Here is a 12,895-nt window from a genome sequence, read left to right on the forward strand (position 1 = left end):
ATATGGCAAATAAACAGATAAAGAGATTCTCAATATCAGTAATCATTAGAGAAATGCAAGTGAAAATGACAGGTACTGCTACATACTTATTAGAATGGTGAGGATGTGGTGGAATTGGAATGCTGGCACAGTGCTGGGGGAATGTAAGATGCTACAGCCAGCTTGGAAAACAGTTTGTCAGTTTCTTGAACATACACCAACGACATAGTCCAGTCATTCCACTCCTAGGTGTTTATCCAAGAGAAAAGAAGGCCTGCGTTTGTACAAAAAGTCACACATGACTGTTCATAGCAGCCTTATGCATAATAGCTCCACGCTGGAAACAGCCCAGGTAGCTCATGAACAGAAGATCAATGCATAAACAAATAGTGGTATCCATGCAATAGACTAGTACTCAGGAATAGTAAGGAATGAATTATTGATAAATACAGCAACATGAATGGTCCTCAAAATAATTATGCTGAATGATAGAAAACAGACGGCATAGAGTACATTCTGTGTGACTCCTTTCATTTAAAATTGTAGAAATGCTAATTTAAAAAAATCAATAAAAAATTGTAGGAAATGCAAGTCATGTACAGTGGTAGAAACTAGGTCAGTTGTCTGGTGAGCAGGATAGGGGACTGGTGGGGAGAGGGAGAGATTACAGAGATACAAGAGACTTTGGGGGTTGATAAATGTACTTATAATCTTGAGTGTGGTTGCAGTTTTATGGGTGTCAGAACTTATCAAAATGTACATTTTGAATATTCACAGTTGATAGTTTGTCAGTTATAATGAGGGGAACACTGCAGAACCATCTGACCTAACTTCTCATGTATCTGATCGCTTTGATAGTTTCTGTCTTTTCCACCTCTGTGTCTCTTAACGTCCCTGTGCTCTTTTTACTCTTCATCCTATTTGCGTGCTACAGGCTTTTATCATCTCTTTCTTGGCCTGTGTGTGCAAATTGCTAAGTGGTCTTCTGCTTCTTGTCTTCCTTTCCTTCTACCCTGGGAGGTTTACTCTGCCACTAGGGTTTTCTTATTAAAACATACCTGTTCCTGCCCCTCTTCTCAGAATTTACCATTTTCATTTTGTACAGAGGAAACTTCAAACTCCTTGGCGTGATATTCAAGACTGTCCATGATCTCTGACCCTGTTCTACTTTTCCAGTCTTACTTTCCATGCCTCTGTTTCATAAACTAAATGTCGCAGTGAAATTTGACTATTGTTTTCCCCCCATTACATGAGCTGCCCTTTTCATCTGTCTGCCCTTCCACTTACTATGCCTGCTCTGTCCTCTCCTTACTCCTACCAGGAAGGAAGGAAGAGGCCAAATAATTAAAATTTTAAAGCAACCATAATTTTGTCTTATTTTATCCTTCATTGAGCTAACTAGGAACAGAAATTCAGTTTCATTTGTTAGTGATTTGCTGTACTATCAGCAGTGATGCTCAGTACACAATATTATGTCCAGTGCCATAATTCCGTTGGCCTCTCCAGTTCCTGCCATCACCCACTTCTTGTGTTCACTCACCTTCTTACCCAGGTTAGATTCTAGGGCCATCTTTTTTTTTTTTTTTAATGAAGGTACTGGGGGCTTGTACCCAGGACCTCGTGCATGCCAAGTATGTGCTCTGCCACTGAGCTCTACCCTCCCTCTCCCCATCATTGTTAAATTCACTTATCACAAATATATTCTTAAACCCTTCACTCCTGTTTTCTTCCCTTGCATCACTAGTGGTCTCTGTCTGGCTTAATGTAAACATTCTTACTTTATTGCTCCCTTTACTTAAACTCTCAGCAGTATTTCATTTCTCTTATCCTGACACTTTTCTTCTCTTGATCGATGTGACCCAGCACACTTAGAGTCCTGTCTTCTCACCCTTCTCTTACAGGGCATCCTCCGCCTCTAGGCCTCCGAAAGTTTCGGGTTGGAACGCCTTCTCATTCTGTGCCCTTGGTTTTCGACTTCCTTGCTCACTGTCTCAGCTTTCACTACCATGTATATGTCCGCCTCCCAAACTTACATTCTGATTCCTGACCGCGTTTCTGAGTCTCAAACCTGCATGTAACTACTGCAAGGGTAGTGTTTTTAAAAGTGGAAGTTAGGGAGCTGGCATTTGAGGTTTAGGAGACAGGATATAAAATAAGGCAAAAAAGCCAGAAGCAATGTGGAACTAAGGGAATTTGTTTCTGGTTTGGGGGGTTTTGCTTCTTTCACTGCAGTAGCAGCTGCTGCCTTTTTTGGTCTCATCTTCCTCTTTTTTTTTTTTTTTTGAAATATTTCCTAGTTCTAGCAACTCAGTGGAGATAATTAAAGATTCAGACGTAGTTCCAAAATCTTAGGAGACAGACTCATTATCTTGTGGTTTGCTCAACTGTGCTGGGATGTTGTCGGCAGGGGAGTGGACGTCAGACTGGACAGGGAGCCTAAAGGGGAGTGGGTGCTCCAGGAGGAGATCTAGGGAGTGGGCCAGAAAGTAACTGGCATTTCTAGGTGGGAGACTGTGCGTTTGCATTGGTTTAATTCTCCTTGGTGATGCAGTGTTTCTCCAGCAATACAGAGGCTTGCAAGTAGGGAAGAATATTGGTTTAGGTTGGGGGGTTTGCTGGACTGGTTCAGCAGAAGGTTGATATTGCAAGGAGATTAAGGGCACTGATATTTTTAAAAGTTCAAATAATCAACCACAGGATCCATACTGGGTAGTGAAAAAAAAAAAGAGAGAGACTGGAAGGGGGTGGGTACCCTAGGGGAGGATACAGGAAGGAAGGGATGCGGTGTCTGAATCTGAACCTCACTTGTCATGTTACGTGAACAGTGGAGACCTGGGACACAGGAGGCTGTGGTCAGAAAATGGAAAATTGGAAACTCTCTAAGACCAAATAGTTCCAGTTTTTAAAAAGTTTGTGGTGTATTTCTAGGAGTAAGAGCAGTACTTTGCTAAGATTAATAAAAACACTTTTGTTATGCTAAACTAACATCCCTAAAATGTCACCAGCCTTAAGTTAAATAAACCATTGGAATAGGGGTTTTCTTAAAAGTCAGTGACTAGCACATTGTTGTTATGTTGAAATTCCTGTTTGGATTTTGAGTGGTTGCCCTAGAGAGACCATACTTAGAATTAGGCTCCACTATTAAGCAGTGATGTCTTTCCATCCCCTCTGTTTCAAAGCTCCAGGCTCATTTTATGGCATTAGTTTCTTATCTAACATTCTGAGTTCGGTGCTTTTACTCTTGTAGCCAAACCTGTGTTCTTTGGAATGTGTTCGCTTAAGTTAAAAGAGAATCAGGAGAACCAGGTTGCAGTCTGTTCCCTTTCCCCGCTCCTTGTTCTTGTAAAGTCAGAGTGGGCCGCACCCTTGCCAGGCCCTGGACGCCCATTCCCAGGGGCTGGTAGAGGTGGAGAGGCTCCGGGCCAAGCGCGGAGAGGGACGCAGACGAGTGGTGAGCTGGAGCCGGCCGGGAGGTGTGTAGGGATTTTGTGGTACGCTTGCTGAACGCAGCCATCATTAAAAAGTAAAGCATACGAATTTACGAGTAAGTGAATTGTATTAAAAACAAAGGTAATAAGTATGTATAGCTTCTGGTAGTTATTTTACTGTGTAACTGTCATCTGTGCTCCTGACGTTACGTCTATCTAGTCTGTGGTGTGGGTTGAGTACTACGTTAACAGGCTGCTCTGCCGGCACCTCTTTTCAACTCTGTGTTCAGTTGTGGTGCGTCGGTAACTGGAACCCAGCCGTGTTGGCAATGTTTATACCACAGACACCGGCAAATGCTGTAAAGCAAGGCCTTTGCCCCTGCAGAGCGAGCTTTTAAACATTTACCAGCACAGTAAGGAATAGAATAGCATCTCTGGCTTCTTCTCACTTCACCTCAGACATGTGGGGGGGAAACTGCCAAATCTGAAGCTTCTCTCTCCCTCCTTTATGCCCACCCCTGTCCTGTTCCGGCCTTCTCTTTTCCTTCTGTTACTGTATTTTCAGCACCTCCTCCTCTACCCCCATGGACCTAGATGCTGGGCTTTTCTTTTTCTTCTATCCTCTTCCCAGAGTAGAAGGTCGTTTTGACTCCTGCCAGCGTACCGACATCCCCTTCCCTTCCCAGCCTTTAAATGAGAGCTCTAGACAACGCCACTGCTGCAGAAAGTAATGCACGCGGCAGGATGACACAGTTCCCGGGTCTTATTGCTAAGAGTTCCAGTCTCTTTTCACATTGAATGTTTTGAGTGTGTTAGAACTGTTTATATTTGGTGAAATATTAGCTTGAGTACGTGTCAGAAAAGTACAAATGTCCATTAACTATATTTTTAGGGTTAGTTACATTATGTATAAAACATTCAATAACTGTTTTAAGTGTTTCATTTAAAAGAGTTTTAGTTAGGAGTGCTTTTGGCCTCAAGAAACAGTAAAATGAACAGAAAAGGAGACATTGCTGTGGTTGGGCCAGCAGCTCAGTGACGCCAGGCAGAGCTCTCTGCGGTTCTCTTGGCCTTTCTTTAAGGTCCAGTGATGGCCACTTCAGATCCAGTTCTGGACCCACAGACAGCGCAGAGAGAAGAGACAGCAGTGGCAGGAGAGCTGCTTTATATGTCCCGTGACTACATCTGGATGCAAGCAGTCTGGGAAACTGAGTTTTAGCTTAGCTGGTGTTTAGTAATACTGTACTTCACAGTGAAGCGAGACAGGTGAGCGGGGACTGGCGTCCCGCACCGGACGGCCCTGCCGTAGACCCCTGCACGCTGCATGGTAGCTTCCCCCAGACACCGAGACTGCTGCGCTGCGACAGCGCTGAAGGGTGGAAGTGTAACCAGCGTCTAGTAGCATAAAGCATTTTCAGTCTTTGTGAAGAAGTAATGGAAAGCCGGTTTTATTTGCCAGAAGGTACGCCAGTTTAGAAACCAGGCTAGGTGCCGTCACACAGATTATTGAGGTAGCTAATGTTGGCCTCATTTTCACAGAGGAAGAAGCAGATGTTAGGCAGTTTGCTCCGGATCACAGAGCCTAGTAAACGGATGGGCCAAGATTAGCACCTGGTCTTTTCTCTGCAGCAAATTGCAGAAAATGTTTATAAATTAAAGTGAACTAGAATTTCATGGAAAAAGCGATATTTGGTAGCGAGGAGACTTGAGCACACCACGCCGGGGTGACAGGCAGTATGTGTCACCTCCGGGCAGTGGGGGGGGGGCTGGGGCTGGGGCCGCTCCGCCTCCTGGTGGAGGCGCTGGCGCAATGACTGAGCGAGAACGCTGCACAAGTTCCTACTGTGTGCATCTTGCTTATACTCATCTATTCGGTTCTCGTAACAACCCTTGTGAGTTAGGTGAGCTATATTATGTGTTCAGGTGAGGAACCTGAAACACGGAGGCTGAGTTGTAAACCCGCCACAGTAAGTGGCAGACCTAGAAGGGGACTCTTAGTCTTGAGACTACACTTAACTCTCTCACTGTAACTGATTGGTGCAAGAGAGAATGAGAAGGATTTTTCAGGTTGATTCTTGTCTGGGTCTGACCAATCTTGGAAGAATTTCTGTTTGTTTACTAGTTAACTAGGAAGTTGAGTAAAATATGATACAGAATTTCACCAATGAAACAAACACGTAGAACATCATTTTGGAAGGCAATGCAGACGGACTATAAGAATCCCAAATTTAGCTCTTTCAGACAAAATGGATGATTTGCTAATAACACCTTTTCAGCTCATGATAACTAGTTACATCTTAATAGTTTTAAGAACTACCGTGGACTGTTGATCAAGACACTGAAGTAAGAATGCGGCACATGAGTACGTGAAAGTGATCCCGCACAGACGGTGCTGCACAGCTTAGAGCTTGGTGATGAGTCAGGCTGTTGGAAGACCAGGCCTTCCCTCCCAGAGTCTGTCAACAGGGGGATGTTCAGAGCGATGGAGTTTTCTTGTTTCATCTTCAGCATGTGCCGCTTGGCAGCCTAATTATATTCCTGTCTAAGAAAACATCTATAAATATTGGTAAAAATTTTCTTTTTACTTTTGTTTCCTGGCTGTTTATCTCCGTATTCATTCTGTCAGCTGTGCAGTGTCTCTGGGTGATCTGGGGCTCAGTTTTTCCCTAGAACAGCTCCTTGGGCATCTGCCCAGTGCCACAGGCAGCTCTGCTGCCACGTCCAGTTGGTGTGTGTTTCAAGGCCGGCGTCTGTCATCACTGCTGAGGGTGGGTTTTCTTCTCCTTTGCGTTCCTCTCTACACCTGTCCACACACAACTGGCTCTTTAACAACAGTGAATACCCGGATTTTAAGTGAGCGATTGTTTCACCAATTTATTTCTGTCCTGTCATTTTTCATGGAACCTGTGGGAGAATGAAGAGAAAATCCACAAAAAATTTGAATATGGTTTAGTTTTGATTTTTAAAAAATCATGGAGAAGTCAATAAATATGCAAGTTAGCAGGGGAGATGTCAACACAGCTAGATTGCAATTTCAGCAAAGTACCTTATTAAGAGGTATAAATTATACCTCTTGCATACATAGGTTGGGATCAGACTAAGTATTTTAATTGATGTAAAAAAAAGGTGGGGAAATTAAAAGCTAAAACTAGCAAAGCAGATAGATATTTGGACAAATAACACACACAACTCTGTATACTCATAGCAACAGATTGTTTTATTATTTGTTTGTGCAATTGGCGTTGTCTGTGATTTAGAGTCTTGAAGTAACAGAATCACTGGGAGGGGCTTTGGAGCACATTACTGGAACTGAATTGGCAGTGTTCACACGCGGTCTGTTCTGTGGTTTAGAATCCTCTCTTTGCTGCTTTTCTTCTTCAGGTGGGACTCTTCCCTGGACACTGTGTTGAGTTAATTAATCAGAAAGTTCCCCAGTCAGTGACCAACTCCGTGCCAAAACCAGGTGAGTATGCATTTTCATTAGTGTGGTTATTTATCAAAATAAAGATACAGATTTTCTCTTCCAGTCAGCACATAGCTTGGTTAGCTGTTCTTTGCATGTATTGTCATAGTATGCATTCCTAATTGTATGTGGTTTTGATTTTTAATATATTCTTACTGATAATTTCACAAAGGTTTACATGCATTCAGAATTTCAGACAATTTTAAGAACTATTTGCTCCATTAAGCTGTGTCATACTTCTTTTTACAATTATGTAGTAGGAATACAGCTTATTAATGAGGAATAAAAAGATGAAAGAAAGTACTAGGTTTAAAGAACTGACATGGAGAAAATATGATTTGCTGAAAATTGATTAATGAGGCGAAGTTATGTTTTATCCATACCTGTGAACATCAAAACTAGTTTAAACAGCGTTTCTTTTTAGTTACATGGTATATTTACAGTGCTGTATAAATAAGTGGAGTATCTTACAGGTAATTAAAGCAATGTGTTACGGGTGGTAAAAATCAAGAAAATGGAAGTTTTTGTTTTTATTGAGATGATTTAATCCAGACACATTCTACAGAATACCTCGTCTGGAACTTTTTAATGTGATGTAAATTTTTAAAAAGAAAGTAAAAACAAAGGCTAAAAGATTTTGGGAGGCGGGAAAGTAATTACATTTATTGCTCTTAGTTGTGTTACATTCCCTCTGCCCTTCTCCACCCTCGACTCCCTCCCCCCAGTGAAAGAAATAGAAGAAAATTTCTGGGCCTCAGAATTTATTTGGACTATTTTCTTTAAAGTATCTTCTAGGCTTAGGACCTGTGTGCAAGAATTAGGGAAAAAAAGTTTATTTTTTGTTTAGTGTATTACCGCCTCTGCCCCCAAAGCATTCATCAAACCATTTTTGCTTATGACATTTAGGTAAACATAAAGGGCGATGACCCCTTTCAAAGCCTGTTTCTTCATAGACAGGGAGTCCGTGTTCCAACTTTTCTCATAGGAATTTTAAAATTCTAGACAGACTGCTTTTATTGTGCAGAAGGAAAAATACTCCAAAACAGTGTTCTCTGCAGTTCTGCTTGAGACGGGATTCTCAGTCTTCTTTCAAGGCATTTTTATCCTCTGTTAAACCCCTTTTCTTTAGGTAAACTTAATTAAACATAAAAAGACTATCTCAGTGGCTCCTTGCTTGTTCATTAGTGGCTGTGATAGCTATAGGTTTCTTTCCTTCTTTAAGTATGGCATCAGTAACTTAAAAAAAAACAACCCCTTACCCATTAGCAGACACTGCCCCATCCTCTCCCTTCCCCCCACCTCCTAAGCAACTACTAACCTACTTTATGTCTCTGTAGATTTTCCTATTCTAGACGTTTCACATAAATGGAATCACACAATATGTGGTCTTTTGTGACTGGCTTCTCTCACTCGGCATACTATTTGCAAGGTTCATCGCTGGATGAGTGCTTCAGTCTTTCTTATGGCTAAATAATGTTCCATTGTATGGCCATACCGTATTTATTTCATCCACTCACTTTGGGTTTCCATTTTGGGCTAGTATGAACAGTATTGCTATGAACACTCATGTGCAGATTTTTGTGTCAATGTGTGTTTTCATCTCTTGAGGCTGTATCTAGGAGTAGAATGGCTGCGTCATGTGGTAACTCTGTGTTTAACCTTTTGAGAAATTGCCAAACTGTTTTACAAAATAGCTGGACTGTTTCACAGTCCCACCAGCAGTGTGTATGAGAATTCCAGTCACTCCATATCCTTGTCACTGCTTTTTTGGTTATTGCCATCTGACTGGGTATGAAGTGATACATCTTTATGGTTTTGTTTTTCGTTTCCCTGATGGCTAATAATGTTGAGCATCTTTTCTCATACTTATTACCTATTTGCATATCTTTGGAGAAATGTCTGTTCAGATCCTTTGTCCGTTTTTAATTGGATTATCTTTTCATTACTGAGTTGTAAGTTTTCTTTATAAATTTCAGATACAGGTCCTTTATCAGATAAAATGATTTGCAAATATTTTCTCACATACTGTGATTTGTCTTTCCTTTTCTGGATGGTGTCTGTTGAGCCATAAGCATTTTTAATTTTGATGAAGTTCAATTTATGTTTTCTTTTGTTGTTTATGATTTTGATGTTTTATCTAAGAAGGCTTTGCTTATTAACCCAAGGTCAAGATTCACTTCTGTATTTTCTTCTAAGAATTTTATAATTTTAGACCTTACATTTTGGTATAGTGATCCATTTTGAGTTAATTTTTGTGTATGGTGTGAGGTTCAGCTCCCTTGGATATCCAGTTGTCCAAGCACTATTTGTTGGAAAGGTTATTCCTTCCACCACTGAATTGACTTGACTCTCATAAAAAAATCAGTTGTCCTTAGACACGTGAGTTTATTTCTGGATTTTCAATTCTGTTTCATTGATCTGTATGTCTGTTCTTATGCCAGTACCAGCCTGTCTTGATTACCATTGCTTAATAGTAACTTTTGCAATTGAAAAGCCTTCCTGCTTTATCCTTTTTCAGGATTGTTTTGGCTTTTCTGGGTTCCTTCCAATTCCGTACGAATTTTAGAATCAGCTTGTCAGTTTCTACCAGGAAGTCAGCTGGGATTCTGATTGGGATTTGCTGAATCTGCGTATCAGCTTGGGAAGTATTACCTTCTTGCCAGTGCTTGTTGGTCTTCAGTCCTTGAGCATGGGATATTTTTCCACTTGATTAGACCTTTAATTTCATTCAACATTTTGTAGCTGTTTTAGAGTATAAGTTGTACATATCTGTTGTTAAATTTATTTTTATTTGTTTTGATGCTACTGTAAACAGAATTATTTTCTTAATTTCATTTTCTTCTTGTTCATTGCAAGTGTATAGAAGTGCATTAATTTTTGTATATTATGTTGTAGCTTGAAATCTTGTTGAAATGTTTATTAGTTTAATGGGTTTTTTAGTGGATTCCTTGGGATAATCTATGTACAAGATCATGTCATCTGTGAACAGAGATATGTTTACCTTCCTTTACAGTCTGGATGTTTTTCATTTCTTTTTCTTGCCCAGTTGCCCTGGAGATGCTACAGTGTTGAAAAGAAGTTTTGAGAACTTGTCTTGTTCCTGATCTTAAGAGAAAGCATCTAGTTGTTTTGCATTAAGTAAGATGTTAACTGTAGGGTTTTCAGATGCCTTTTATCAGGTTGGGGAAGTTCCTTTCAGTTCTTAGTTTGTTGAATGATTTTTATCATAGAAGGGTGTTGGATTTGGTCAGATGCTTTTTACCTGTCTGTTGAACTAGTCATGGGGTTTCGTGGTAACTATTTTAAAGTTACTAAAATTCAACATCAAAAATTTTTTCTTGTGCATTATTTCTATGTGTTTCTGCTGTATGAGCTTAACTTTTATTCATTATCAAGTCTTATCTTGGATAATTTTGCCTCAGCGATAAATACTGTAAATGGTTTTTAAAAGTTAGCTTAATGTTAGTGTCAAATTGTGTCAATGAAATACTTTCTTATGTTCTAAATGTGAAAGTGAATTTCCAATAGTGATAACCTCCAAAACTTTTAACATTTGAGAAAGTTAATCAGTTATTGATAGTTCTGAAAAATAAGTTTCTGTTAATAGACCCGAATGACATTGTTAATTCTGAATTAGTAATGACATATAATGACAGAACACCTTCAAAAGCTAATATTTTATTGTGAACAGCATTGCAAGGTTGGCCTAGGGAAGTGTGCATTCTTAATTCATTTAGGAAAGGATGATGTAAATTCTGTCAACCTTAGGCTTGTTTCACACTTTAAAACTGTCTTTGCCTGCAGTACAAATAACTTGAATGTTCTATTTATTTTTAACATTGCCATCTGTCACTGTTAGATGCCAAATCTGAAAGATGCAGCTATAGTTTGAGCCTGTAACTTAAAGCTCCCTATGTTATTATACAACAAGGGCAAGAGGGAGAGTTTCCCCTTTGGAGCTCTTCTGGATGTTCTCAGTGTGTTCAATTATTTGTGTGTGGTAAAAATAAAATCAACGAATCACCATTGCCTGACCAAGATAGCATGTATCCATGGTGCCTTAAGGAAAAGAACGTGTGTGTGTGTGTGTGTGTGAGAAAGAAAGAGAGGGAGAGAGAGAGATAGAGAGAGGGAGAGAGAAAAGAAGAGGAAGGAAAAGGGGAAGAAAGGCAGAAGCTTGTCCCTAAGAAATTGGCATTTAGTTTGATGGAAGATGAGGCTGAGATGGAAGGAAGATGAAGGAAGCACATGAGGATTTCTTTGTGTTCGTCCTGGTTGGAGTTTATGGAGCAGTTTAATGGTTATTTATTGATGTCTTTCTTCAAGTTCTCAGCTGTTCACCTCAAGCATTTCCTCTGCACACCTCCCCCAACCGCAGCTCCTTCGCATGCCAGCTGTGTCTCTGGTGTTGCCACACTCCGCTCTCCAGCCTGAGTTCCTCGTGTCTACCTGCCTCACAGCTCACTGACTCTTCCCGCTGTGCAGCTTCCCTTTACTCCATCTAACAATGGGGTTCTCATGTCAGATATTTCATATCTAGGATCAACTTTGGTCATTTTTATAATTTCTTTGTGGGATCTCCCATCTTCCCACATTATCTACCTTTTATTCCAGAAGGAGAGGGGTGGAGGGAGGGAGAGTGAGGAAGGTGGAGAGGGGGTGAAGAGAGAAGAAAAGCGAATTTTTTTTTTGTTAGCAGACATGGAAGTAGCTGAGGCTTTCATTTGAGGAAAAAACCTAGTAATTAGATGTAATGCTGATGAAATCCTTATATTAATTTAAGAAGTAGCTTATAAGGTAACAGATTAGCCTGAATTTGTAGTATAATTTTGAAATAAAAAAGTCTTTGCATTATTCTTTTAGGAAACTGGTCCTCTAGTATTTTGCTTTTTGTTGTTTTATTTGCAACTTTTCGTAATTATAGTTTTTTCCTTTATTTTCATGTTTGCTTCTGGACTGTTCTGTTTTCTTTGAGTTTCTAGCACTTTGCTCTTCTGTAACCGTGTCTCTTTATTACATGTCACTTTAGAATGGAGTGACCACTCTGTAGCAAGTAACATGGATCCAGGCTTACTTATTCTACATGGAAGGTTGTATTGACTGTCCTTCTCTCTAGACACATGCTTGCTTGTGTTCTGGAAGTGAACACTTCAAGAGTCAGATATGAAAATCAGCACAACAGGAGGCACTGATGGAAGATTTAAAGGCGTTCCAGAGTGCAGACTCCCGGGGGAGGTTTTCTCCCCAAACGGATGATAAGGGATACATCAAGATACACCTGTCCCTCTGCATCGGAAAAGACAGTTAAAGAATTGATGAATACCACAGAGCTGTAGAGTGCCTTAGAGTTTCTGAATACTGTGTTTACAACATGAAATTGGAATTTGAATCTCAGTACAGCTCTGCAAGGTACTGGGGGTAGGGAATGCACTTCTGTCTCCCACGCACCCCTTTGTTAAGCAGGGGAGCAATGGAGACTCAGAAAGACTCCACGACTTGCCTGAGGTCCCACAGCTGGGCCCGCCGGCGTCTCCGGCCTCTCCTAGGACTGCAGCGGGCCGTGTGCCAGGGCAGGACCGAGTGCTTGACGTGGATTAGTAACTCTCTTGCAGCTATTTAACTCAAAACCCAGAATTCTTCCCACCGTGGAACACTGAGTAGAGGTCAGGTTTATTGTTCTCTCTCTCAGAACAACTATTTATTATCTTTTGGTTCCGTTACAACAGGAGTGAGTGAAAACGTATTTGGATTTGCATAAGGCTGATATGAACAAAACAAATGGGAGCAAAAGATGTGTTAAATGGAGGGTGAGGAGAAATGCTTATAGGAACCTGCTTAATTTGCTAATTTTGTTATAGCCATCATCCTTTCTAAGGCCTTGCCGATTAATTAAAAAGATCTTTCACTCTTTCCTCCTTGTATGTAAAGCATAGTGTCTTTTTTGGCCATCCTGCCTTTCCTGTCTCCTCTTCTGCGCCTTCTGTGTGCTCGCGGGGCTCCGCTTCTGTGTCCCTGGAACCTCCGG

At 40.7% G+C, this 12,895-nt stretch overlaps 1 protein-coding gene across 6 annotated transcripts in view; it reads left to right on the forward strand.

The window, feature by feature from the left end:
* Positions 1-12,895, forward strand: part of ARHGAP32 (Rho GTPase activating protein 32) — a 170,935-nt gene that overhangs the window by 116,003 nt on the left and 42,037 nt on the right. For all 6 annotated transcript variants that reach the window (XM_072954129.1, XM_072954126.1, XM_072954128.1 and 3 more), the window contains one exon: positions 6,789-6,870. In XM_072954129.1, coding sequence (XP_072810230.1) covers positions 6,789-6,870 — 82 coding nt within the window. The remainder of the gene's footprint in view (positions 1-6,788; positions 6,871-12,895) is intronic.

The sequence above is a fragment of the Vicugna pacos genome, chromosome 33 (genome assembly GCF_048564905.1).
Source record: "Vicugna pacos chromosome 33, VicPac4, whole genome shotgun sequence".
NCBI classification, from domain to species: domain Eukaryota; kingdom Metazoa; phylum Chordata; class Mammalia; order Artiodactyla; family Camelidae; genus Vicugna; species Vicugna pacos.